Source organism: Magallana gigas, chromosome 5, assembly GCF_963853765.1.
Source record: "Magallana gigas chromosome 5, xbMagGiga1.1, whole genome shotgun sequence".
NCBI lineage: Eukaryota > Metazoa > Mollusca > Bivalvia > Ostreida > Ostreidae > Magallana > Magallana gigas.
The window spans coordinates 22935788-22948531 of record NC_088857.1 but is presented as its reverse complement, the minus strand read 5'-3'; the positions used below and the strand labels follow the sequence as shown (position 1 = coordinate 22948531).

General features: G+C 36.0%; 2 protein-coding genes across 4 annotated transcripts; one reads left to right on the top strand and one right to left on the bottom strand.

Annotated features, from left to right (window-relative positions):
- Positions 1-3515: 3515 nt before the first annotated feature.
- LOC105324845 (major egg antigen) lies at positions 3516-7852 on the bottom strand. Of its 3 annotated transcripts, none has more exons than XM_011424169.4 (2): positions 7630-7852; positions 3516-5057 (listed from the first exon to the last, which is right to left on the bottom strand). In XM_011424169.4, exon 2 carries the CDS (start codon positions 5045-5047, stop codon positions 3893-3895), a length of 1155 nt encoding a protein of 384 aa, XP_011422471.3. In that variant the 5' UTR covers positions 5048-5057; positions 7630-7852; the 3' UTR covers positions 3516-3892. The 3 variants fall into 3 exon arrangements, with proteins under 3 accessions (XP_011422471.3, XP_011422554.3, XP_011422391.3); XM_011424252.4 differs by lacking the exon at positions 7630-7852 and adding an exon at positions 6215-6392; XM_011424089.3 differs by lacking the exon at positions 7630-7852 and adding an exon at positions 5159-5547.
- A 766-nt stretch (positions 7853-8618) lies between these two features.
- LOC105324763 (golgin subfamily A member 6-like protein 4) lies at positions 8619-12526 on the top strand. The gene is made up of 6 exons (XM_011423971.4): positions 8619-9004; positions 9316-9429; positions 9946-10040; positions 10489-10603; positions 11038-11132; positions 12312-12526. The coding sequence occupies exons 1-6, from the start codon at positions 8677-8679 to the stop codon at positions 12495-12497; spliced, it is 933 nt and encodes a 310-aa protein (XP_011422273.3). The 5' UTR covers positions 8619-8676; the 3' UTR covers positions 12498-12526.
- The last annotated feature ends 218 nt before the right edge of the window (positions 12527-12744 follow it).

Here is a 12744-nt window from a genome sequence, read left to right as displayed (position 1 = left end):
TACCATTCCTTTATTGCTTGTCTCATCCATATCCATCCGATTAATCTATTCATGAATATTCCCAGAAAACAGAGGGAGGCTGCGTTAAACGAATAATAAGCAGACATTTTAACCTGATGTTATTGAACACTTTTATGGACATTCCGATTTCGGGAGCTGACTGATGAATTGGTTCACAACATTGGCTGGTAATTATTCTGCTCTAATGGCGTCTGTTTGCATTTCAAAGCATTCCAGGGGCTAATTTTAATAAAGTTAACAAACATGCAGAAAAAAATCTAAAGGCTCGAGATAATCAGACATGATAGAGATGTCATTGGTAATGTACTGTGGTACAGTACTATAACATGAGGGGACCAGTCATTGTGTTCAAAATAGATGAAAATACATCTACGTTCTTCTTCCGTTCATTTCCGATTATCATGATATTATTATTAATTTTATAAGTATTTTCATTTTTATAAATATTTGAGTTCAATAACTTTGAAGGAGTTGACCTTTTGGAAACATGCAGCAGCACTGTGTTCGAAAGTGCACGTGGTGTCAAATAAAAGAACCAAAGAGACACAATAAGGCGGCCATTTTATAAAGGCTGTGATTAGCCATCCAGTATATTAAGATGGAAAAACAATGATTTTGTAAAAAAAAAAAAAAAAAAAAAAGTTTCACTGTATTGAATAATTTGGAGTTATTTTTAAACGTCGTGTTCAAATTGGGCGTGTATATTGCCGTGTTCAAGATAAAATGAATATCATTTGTTCGTATTTTTAAATCGAATCTGATGTAAGTCCGTTAGTTTCTATATGCACACAATGACACAGTGTCTTCTTGCATAAACCCTGCAAAATGTCAAAGTATCCATTGATTGGTGTAAAAACGCCATACTGTATAGTATAATTACTGAAGACGTGGAAAGGTAAGGAATCGCCCGGAACTTTCGATTGATTTTTTTTCCTTTGGGTGCATATTGTATACACAATAGATTGATTGCTCTGCAAAATGGTGTGTTCCAATAGAATGTGGCATTTTCACTTCCCAGGCTAATTTATCCTTAGGACGTTAGGGATTTTGCTGCAATGTAGATTTTCTTGACAATTAGACAATATTTACATCTACTGTGGCAGATTCAAATCTTGCAAACAATAAGGAATTCCGTGGAATAATGACACGTGAATGTAATTCTGGGCAATCTGAGGCAGACCCGTTGGGATTTTTCTGTCTCCTTCTCGATTGGACTTCTGTCTCGAATGGTCTCCTAGTTCCAACAAATTTTACTAGGATACAAAATTAAAACCAATAAAGTCTCCTAATCCAAATTAACGAACGGAAGAGAAATATTACCAAATTGTTGGCACTTGTAATAATCTTAAAAATGCCATAGCAGCCTAGTAAATGGGCTGTGTCTTTATCCGTTGTCCCTTGCATTTTATCATCTTTTTTTCATTAACATGTAAATTATTGCCATAATGATAGCATTAACTCTGTTTGATCGTCGTTCTCTATTTTAATGGCAAATGTATAATGTTGGATTTCATGCATACACAAATAAAGTGAGCATTGATTAGATAAACTGTCGTTTAAATATCACAATGTTAAGTACAACAAGTGAAAAGCTGTCAATGTGACAGCAAACCGGGTTTTCTTTAGAGTGAACTGTATCCATAATCCATGTCAACCCGTATCCAGTGAAATGGAGTACCCTTTGTGCAATATTTCCAAAAAATGACTAAGTTCAGAAGCTGGTACTTATTTCATAAATAGTCAGAAATCAAAATCCTAGCAATATGCACACCTCTGATATTTGTACAATTGATCTGCTAAAGAACAACTTCCTATCTTGAAAACTGTAGGAGGAGTTATCCATACAATGAGGGTACCCTTTTGGCAGCCGCCCGCCCGCCATTTTCACCATTTTAATAACCGGGTTTTTCCGTTGGAAAACCCAGTTAAAAATGATGAATAGAAAACTTGACCAGTAATTGCCAAACGAAAAATGATTTACTTCAACGTTTTGCAAATTTCTTTTATTTATATATGATATTTTCAAACAAGTTGTTATGTGAGTTTGATTAGTTCAAATGATCACAAGACAAAGAACAATACATAGTGACGTCATCATAAGGGGTGAGTAATAAACGACAAGCTCTGTTTCAGATGAGTCACGCTGGTATTCACCACACTTTAAAGTTCTTCATGAAGTTCCTAAATGCCAATATGGATGGTCGATTTTCTAAATTACAAGGCATCGACGGCGTCTGTATAAATATCTATGGATTTAGTTGTTCGACAATAGGTCATCTTTGGTATCCATGTTCAAAGATGAGCGCCAGCATCAAGATACAGTCCACAGGCCTTTTGTTTGGCCTAGATGGTTCGATAGATGCTATTCACAATGGCTGGAGCCTCATCAAAGATTAAGTATCTACTCTGTTTATAAAACAAGATTTAGTTACCTCCTTTAAAGCGTTATTATTTTCTGTATGATTGTATTAATAATATCAATTGCACTTTGTAATCAATCATAGTCACGAAAATACCTATCAGGAACAAAAACGAATTAAAGAATCAAATCAGATCGTTCAAATTTAAAGGATGCATGATGATATGTGGAAGTTAATTTTTAAAATTAAACATCATCTACATTTGACACATAATAAATGCTATCCGTTGACTGGGCCTCAGCACCCCTTGCTTTAGTTGATTTCATTTTAAGACCAGGCGCAAATCAAATACTGATAAAGTATTGCGCACAACCCCTGTATGTTTGTTAACCAAACAGGATGCATTTTTAAAATTTACCTAACCTATATTTTTGTAAATAAATTAAATAAAAGTTCGTTTTGTGTTTTACTGGTCTTGCCGACGAATCTGACGGGTTTACAGGTTTTCTGTAAAACTGGAGTTAAGTGTTTAATTTGGGCAAAAGCCATATTGTTATAGTTTTGGCAAGAACTTGGGTCAATGCACTCGGCTAAATACTCTTGTCTTACGGACGACAAATGTCAATACCCCCTCCCCCCAAACACACACACAAACAAACGAAAACAACCCATTTGATAACCGTCAACATACATGTACATGTTATAATGTTATGATGTTCATATTCCTTCATGATATTCAGTGTTGCCATTGAATAAAAAAATGGTAATGAAGAGTTGGGGTTTTTGGAAAGGGGGGCAGTAGATATTACGAAGACGAAGATACAAATGTTTTCCACGTTTTTTCTTGTATCATGGACATGAATCGGATCAACCCCCTCCCAGTGGTTCCGAATACCGCATAAAAGCTGGCGTAGCAGGATGCAGCGTTGCTGATATGAACCCGTGATCCACTGACAAGATACCAGTTATACCATGTACCACACAAAAACGGAACAAGTACCTGTCAGAGCTAATACTGTATTACTAACCAACAACCTGACCTAAACATATGGTTAATCCTGTCAAAGGATCATCAGTTCATCATTCCTGTCATATTGTTTACGTGTGTACAGGGGAACAAATAATTCATATAAATTCATATACATATATGTATATTTATTAGACAGTAAATTAATAAATAATATCATAATGACCCGCAATGCACATTAATTTTGTGTAAAAAAAAAAAGGAAGCAAAAGAAACTTAGCAAATATGAGGTTGATTAACATTGAAATACTAGTAGTCTTTGGTAATTGAAATTATTGCTAGTACATTGTATATTCCTAAACAAAATACAACGCAGGCTGTGATTTCACATGCAGATCTGTCATATATCATGATAAACCGTAATGTCCTATTTCATTCATAGTCCAGTCCAGATACTTGATAACCATGAAGGATGCAGACAAGATATTTATCACTGACAGCGAAAAAAAGAAGAATATTAATTAAATAATAAATTATCTCATTGTCATCGACCGGACAGAGGGGAACCCATTCCGAAATGAGGACTGCCTTCGCGTGCTTCAGGATAGTGCCCCACGTTAATGGGACGCATCATAGGCGCTTCCACTAAGAGTTTCCCGGACTCCGAAAAGAAGGCTTTAATTGACATGGGATCGACTGTGTCCGGTAACGAGAACTCTCGGTTCAGTTCCTTTGTAGAGGTCCGCGACCCGATCCTTTCCTCCTTTCTGGCACTGATCACAAGTTTCTTGTCTACAGTTTTCACATTCAGATCTTCCGGGTTGAAGTCTTCAATATCTATCTCCACGCGGTACTTTTTATCCCTGTCCATTGTCGTTGCCGGGGACTGCGAGCCGCTCCGGGTTTCGTATTTACTCGTGCTGGATGATGACGTAACGTGTGAAGGGGGAGCGGAGTAGGTGCGCTGAAGGTTGTTGGTGTTGGTTACATGCGCAGTACTGGCGCTAGCCCCGGGGTAAGGCGGTTGGGGTGGGGATGCGGTACCGCTTTTAGGGGACATAAACGTTGTAAACGTGGACGTATGGGTTGTTGGGGGCAAGTTTTGTACCTGGATGCCCATAGGTGGGGTGCCCCGGGGTGGGGTACTGGACACGGGGGAGCTTACATTTTGGACCATCCTCTGGGTCCCCGTGTTGTCAGTTATGGGTGCGTAGTTCGGGACCGGCATGAGAGCCTCAGCCGTAAGAACGCCGTCAGAGGATATAGTACAGTGCAGGGCCATTGGGTCGATTTCGTCTGGAATATTGATTTCGCGGCTGTATTCACGAGACACTGATCGCTGACCGGCCTTTTCTTCGTGCTTGGCGTTGACAATGAGTTTTTGTGCATCCATTTTCACATTGACTTCCTCTGGTTTGTACTCACTCACGTTAAATCGGACACGAAAAACAGGCCGTCCAAACTGATCTTTCTCAATAACAGTTTTCGCATCGTCCGAGCTTCCAAGCTTATCCGTTAAGGCCTCGATTTTTCCATTGCTGCTAGGGCGGAGATTGAAGAATCCGCCCCTCATTTTTTCAATCTCATCCTCCCATTCCTTTCTTCTCCTTTCCATATCTTTTTCCATATCCTCCCACACTTTGCTTTGTCGTTCTTCGAAACTTAAGTCGTCTTGTTGAATAGGAATCCTATGTGCCATTTTAAACGACCTGTAATCAGAAAACAGAATACAAAGTTAAAGTAACCACCTGTATTATCCACCTGACAACACACACTTATTTTTTCGGAATGATTCCCTTTTTCGCCATACCTCATCCAATCTGGCTCTCTCATTTTATGCGCCATGTTGTTTTATGCTATAGAAATAATATTCCGCCTTATTTTGTTTGCCGGTGGTTCAATAATCAATAGTTCTAATTCATTTCTCCTCGTTCCGTCTGCCTGCCTATCATATAGCATACACTGTACATGCCTTATTCCTACGAGAGCGGCCGTACGAATGGCCAAGCGCCCGGTGGTGGTATATTACTACCGAACTGTGTCGTGTAATTGCAGGTTTCGCCCCGTCCAGTTCACGGTTTTCTCGCTCTCAGCCTTGTATGGGCATTGTTTATTGTTTGCTACGATACGCTTACCTTATTCACGTAGAAAAGTTTTTAAATTTTTCTTTCTTTGTTCAAATTGTTTAAACGCGAACGACCATCTATTGCTTCTTTGAGTAATTCAATTACTTCCCAGTTAAAAACATTCAGTTTCATTGAAACGAAAATGTAAAACTTCCTTTCAACTCGTTCAGTGGTGAACTTTCTCACACATTAAAATACAAGAACACAGATGATGGATACAATTTTCTATGCATCTGGTGCTTTTTTACGGTATTGTGTATCACATTATACGTTATGAATGGAATATTTATCCTTGCCTCGCTTATCACTTTTGGATGGATTAATGACCTGCCCCCATCGACGTTGTTTCACCTTTTATTTACCTGTAAATCTGGCCAGGTGTGAGTCACAATTCTGTCACATCTGTCCCAGGTTTCGATCAAGAATTTATAACTCGTAACAACTTATCTCGTATTACTGTCAGATACCTAAAAATATCCTGTTCCACACAAACTTACCTACTCCTATGTAAATTGGCCCCAAATAATCATCTTATTCTAAATGCACGTGCGAATGCTAGAGATAAAACGATCCTAATAGTTTTCACAGTTTTAAACGAGTCTCTTATCTTTTCAGCATCTCTTACACTACTCTATTCATCGCAGGAAACTCTAACTCTCTCTCTCTCTCTCTCTCTCTCTCTCTCTCTCTCTCTCTCTCTCTCTCTCTCTCTCTCTCTCTCTCTCTCTCTCGTTTCTTACCTTGTTAATACCTTATAATGTTAATCAGGAACACACTTGATTTCTAATCCCACGTAATGTCTGTTGTACGTGTAAAACTATTAGACAATTTATTTTGCGTAATATACAAAAATGACTAATCAAACTTTTTCGTTAAATACACGTTTTTCCTGTTACAGATATATCTAAATGCACCGTAAACTTCACGCTTGGTTGGTTTTGGACAGAGAACGTTTGACAAAGTCTATATTTCATGCTAAGACTCCGGGCCACAACAAGTTCATGTCTTTATCCTGGCCAGCGATGTTTTCAGAGATGAAACATTTATTCCAGTCCGGTGAATGAAAAACGAATGTGTACACGTGTAAACCAGTATACCGGTATATAAGCTTGTATGTGTGCGCGGTACAGCATTATTTGACATGCATCAAGGGTTAGTAATTTTGGGTGCGATGTGATGGTGTTTCGGCGGAGTAAAATTCTTGTACTGAGAGAAACATTCAAGGAATGTTACCTTTTTTTCTTCAGAAACATTACACGTCATTCAGATGCAAGTGTAGGAGTATCAAAATAGACAAATTGGACGCAAACAAACGCCTGCTTTTTTCATATGTGAAGAATATAGACTCGATAGAATCACCATAACGTAAATATTATGACACATTGATTAAATCTGTTCTTAATAAAAGTAAAGCTACAGAGCATTTATTATTCTGAACTGTACAGATGAAGACAGCCAGGTGTTCGATACAAGAAACGGTCAGTCATAAAGCACTCGAATTTCTACCAATTAGCAGAGTGCTATCGTAACGTCGCGCGCAGCAGGCAGTGGTTCCGTACTGAAACCGTAGACATCGTACAATCAGAGAGTTCTCAGTGTAGACGCAAATTACGTAATGGCTGATCTCTAACAATAACAGCGCCATCAAGAAAAAAGAGAATCTGTTACTAGAGCTTTTATTTACAGGGCTTAATAAGATTTCTCTATAACTGTATGTGTGGTTTTCGACATGCTTGCAAGAGAACATCAGAATTTTCAGTAAAACGTCTATGTGTGTATTTAGCATTTGGTCTGCAACTCGGGCAAGCTGAACGCGATAATGAGGAGTATATTTTGGCTAATAAATTTTCTACAGAAGTCTGTGTAGCCTTGTCAAAACTCGCGAGTCCCTATCAACAGATGATCAAACTGATACCGAAATACACGGCCTTCGTTTTCTTCACGACTTAAAATGATTCACCACACAAAATTGACTCCCAATGGTTAACCTGAGCATAAGATTATCGTTTAAGTCCACAAAAATAAGGACTTCTTTTTCAACGACTGCAATGTCACCAAAATCAACAGAATTATGAAAGTTATTTCTTGTATTTGAACACAATTAGCTCGTCATTAATCAAGGAAAAGAGAATAGAACTGATTATAGCAATCTTACCCCAGAAGTATGTATGTGTGTGTCTACTCCTCGCTCTTATTTGTCCTCTCTCTCTGTCTATCTGTTCTTCTTCTCGTGAAGTCGTAAGTGGTGTTTAGATATGATATATACCAAGTAAACAACAGAAGCTTCTGGATGAGTTTGACAGAAATGGCTGGCGGGATGGGAGGGCTGATGAACACAGTCAGTTGTGTACGGAACGCGGCTAGGGCAACTACTGCCAAACTGGCTCAGCCCATTCATCCGCTCGCTTATAGAGCTCTCAAAATGAAACTTTATTTAATAGACCTATTCTATCCTCCTTCTCTCAAATGAATTTATATCACTGTCGCATCGGCGATTAATTATGGAAACGGACACGAAGAAAAACGTTTATATTTACATGCATGTACTAAAAACGAAGACAAAAAGTGGTTTTATTGATGTACGTCTAGTTTGATACCCGGTACATGTATCTATACACTTGGTTGGGTCCGTATTTCCCTAGGCTATACATAGACGATATGATTTATTGATGAATTCTCTTACTTTCAATGCTGAATTTTTAAAAAATGTACCAAATCAATGAATCAGAATGATACGTAAAAAGAAAAAACCCCCACAAAAAACGCATACATACAAATGAAAGAATTATTCAAGCCTTAGAGGGAGTCGTTAACTAATCTGATTAAGCGTTTAACTTTGATAAGGCACAGAAAATTAACTATACCGGTATTATGACCGTATGACCGAAAATTATGACGTTACAATAAGACCCAAACTGTTCTGACGTCATAGTAGAGTTTTGAGAATCTAATACCTTTACTAGTATACACATGGACTTATTTTCTCATACCATGTAGATATAGAATTTTAAAGGAAGAAGATGTTAACTGTGCCTGATAAAAACGAGGCGATGGATCCTTACATTAAAAAAATGCATATACTTTTGAGGTAGATGTATACCGAGTAAAGGAGGAATTATTGTTATTGTGACGTCATAATAAGACATTATTGTCGTAACGTCATAGTAATTTTGGAAACCACTGCTTACATTATTTTAGAACAATGTCGAAATTTTTGGGACGTTTTCGTGGAGCAAATGTTAGGGATATTGGAAACCAGGCAGTATTAATTGATTATGTACAAATTGTTAAGTGTTTTTCGGTAATGATGAAAAATAACACCGTTCTTCAAAATTTGTATCAGTCCTTACGGAAAAACATGATGTACCACAAAGAAAAACTGCAGTATTCAGAGGATTTGATAGAAATGATAGCAGAGAAATTCGAGGGGGTGGATGAAATGTTGGAGAGGATTGGTCATACTCTTCGCAAGGAGGAAGAGGTGTTGCGACAGAGAAAAGAAATGCTGAGGAAGTTGAGAGAAGAGATTGGTAATTTGTTAATGAATTAATTAAATAGGTCGATTATGACAGGATTAAATCAATGAATTGGAGAATGATTTTAAAAACAAAGCAAAACAAAAAGTCATGTTCTTCTTTTGAAGACTATTATATAAACTTTTTTAAAAAAGGTGATAATATTCATTTATAATTGTTTAATGTGTTTTGATGCATGATATTTTTATAATTCATTTTGTTTAAAACGTAAAATAAAAAGAACTGTATCTTTAAAAAATAGAGTGCATAGATGAATTTGATTTGTAAAGAATTAAAATTGACCTTTTTAGTGTTACAATTTTCAGCTGATTCAAAATTCCGTTTGCTGACTATGAGAAAACCAGAACTGGAAAAGTACAAGAAATTGGCTGAAAAACAGACAGTTCCTAGCATAGCGGGCTTTGTCCGCGAGGAGAGAGGTGGGTGATAGCTATAATGATGACGCATTATGTCATTTTATACGGTGATTTTAAGAGCGATGTAGTACGAAATTCACTTCTTCAGAAAATGTCATATGCTGACACGGGACACATTGTCAAATTTATCCTCCAATTTATTTTGATAACTACCATAATGGAAAGGTCAAATATAATTAGAATCTTTACTAGATATTTGAATCTAGTAACAAGACTATACCAAGGATAATAGTTAATTTATCTTATATAACAGTACTCATCACACGGCTAAAATTACAAATCGATCGATAACTGCAGATATAAGATCATGTACATGATATTAGTATCAAGAAAAAAAATAAACAACATGGTATGGCACATTTATACAACTTTGACACCAACGCCCATAGATTGACAGATTGTTGTAACCATATGTAACGAAGCGTAAAATAATCAAAGTACTGAAAATACTCGGTAAGACTGTTGAGACTGATTTCGAACACGTCAGCTGAGGGGATTTGCTCGTTTCGTATTTTGCAGAGGAATTGGAGCGAAGGTTGATTTCCGCCAGGGTTGCTGTCAATGAATACATGGAGCGAAACTTGGACGACCAGGAGGCGTGTACAATTCTACAGGTAGAATAACTCTTCAGTTGTTGTTATACGTCCATTCTAAGATATTTGTAATATTGTATGAAACAGAAATGTCCGTAAACAAAATGATACATGTAAAATATGTAAATTAAAAAGTATGTCGGTAAAAAGACAGCATCTCACAGTATAGCAACACGTATACAATATATTCATAATATCTAACCAGTATTTATGTTACATTTTCACTATTTCAATAGCAAAATAATACTTGCAAACAGACACGTGTATATTTATACTTCAAATGACCAAATTCCATGGAGCAATGATATTTTTTTTTATAAATTACCATCATTCACTCTCAAAACAAAAATTATGAGGATTTTTTTGGCAAGAAAAGATAGTATTTGAGATCAAATCCTTTTGTGAACGTAAAATTTAAATTTCTAAGTAATGAGAGTTGAATGTTTATTCAGTGCGGTTTGCTTTGCAGCTGTACAGAGAACAATTGAGGGAAGACCATAATGATAACATGCTGACGATTCTGAACGAATTTGGAGATCTCAAAAAGAAGCGCAGCTTTCTCCTCCGAAATCCTGTGTTCAATGGTATATCAATCTCAAAATCATTAAAGAATCCGTTTTATCCTTTTAAACACGTAGGGCAATTCAAAATGTTAAATTTAATCCTGTTTATGATGTTTTGAATTTTGGGGGCAAACTTTTGATGGGTTAGAACCCTTTGAATTTACGGCTAGTTTTACTTTCATCAGAGACTGTCTCATCAATCATCAGATTGGACAACTATTGAAAAGCATCTAAAGATTGATTGATAACTCAAATACACGTTAAATCGGTCTCTTCCTTGAGAACAAAACATTCATGTCGGGCAGTAACCAATATGCAATTATGCAAAAGCATCAAGATATCCATTCGAGCATGTTCGATAAGAATTGTGCAGTGTGTAAACTGTCAATTTTTATTAGAAAAGATTTGAAATTATAAAAATATTACAAAATGGTTTAAGAAAGTGTTTCTTACAGATAACGAAGGGAAGAAAGATTTGATGCACCTGTTCCGAGTACCTCGCGAAGAGATGGAGGCGACCACAGAGGAATACGCCTTGCTGAGACAACGGGTAAACAATGATCTAACTATCAAATAACCAACTAAAACAAAAGTTTTGACGTTTTGAAAAATAACGTTTAAAAGTAGGTTAACCAGATGCAACGAGTGATATTAACCCGGGTTGAAAAAATGTATTTTTGTACAACTCATGTATTTCGTTTAACCATGTAAACCAAAATTTATTCTTGATTAAGACATTATTTTAAAAATATTAAAATCTCAAAACACAGCGATTATATGCTAAACGTTCACTATTTTGAAAATCGGATAAATCGAGATCTAATAATTAAAATGTTTCGTGTTTTTGATTAGACTGTTTATTTAATATAGAATATGCTCACGTTAAAACATAGAAATCTAAAAAAATAAATATGAAGGAATGTAATTTTTTGATTGATTAAATTAAAGATGTAAACATTAATTAATATGTGTTTTTAGAACCGGTTTCATAATCAAATTTCAACGATGCGGGTTAATTTTCAATGGACCAGGTAGGGTCTTTATTCAACACCTTTGGTCTCAATATTCAACTTTGAAAAATGATTCCGGGTCAATTTTCAACCCGGGTTAAAATTCTTCGTTACATCAGCTAAAAAGATAAAAGAGATTATCTTTATCTTTATCGGTAATTCCTTCCATACAGATCAATGCGCAAGAAAATCCTTTTTTAACACAACAATAGTCTTATTTCATAAAAAAAATCAGATGACATGAACAAATTATAAAAAGGTGGTTTTTAATATTGAACCACATCTGATCTTATCATTGATCCCGACTGGAATATTAGAAAATTGAGCTTATGAAGATGATTAATATAATTTCCTGTAATTTTGTATTTTAACTTTTTAGTAATTTTAATCGAGACCAGTTTTATTTCAGTTTATGGAGATTAAGTTCAAATTTTTAAAACCGACAATGTCTCATGAATTTTGCCTTTTATTTTTAATTTCTGTAAAAAACAATTTACAGTAATTCTTTATTATCTCTTCTCTTTTGGTGGCATATTTTTGAAAATTTGACCAAGTGGCTTATTCTACTGTAATTTTTTTTTAAATCAAGAAGTACATGTATATGATCCAAAATCGATTGGGTTGGCCTTCTCCGAATATTGCTAAATCGAATATGACATTTACATCATTAATCATTAATATTGAATTCTCAACTGGGTGTATACTTTTGAATCATTTAGAATGAAGCCTTAGTTGAGCGAATCCGTGAACAGAGGGTTACCAGGTCCGCTCTGACGGAAGTGAACCGGGGGATTTTGAACACATTGTTACAGGAGGAGGACGATGTGTGTACAGCCATAAACATCAGGGCTCCACCTAACACCCAGTCTACACTCGCTGTAGGACTCAACGCCATTTCTGTGTAAATAATAAAATAAAACATTCACCAATTCAATCCTGGAAGGGTTTTTCTTCTTTTATTCATCTTATTAATAATTCTTAATCATAAAGATGCGAAGTGGTTTAAGCACCCCCTACCAAAAAAATAAGGAAAATTAAGTGATATTTAATAAAACAAAAACGCATTGATTTTTTTAGACATTAAAGCGAAGTTTTTATGTAAGAGTGTTCAAAATAAGACCTAATATATCTTTCCCTCCTGTAAACATCGAA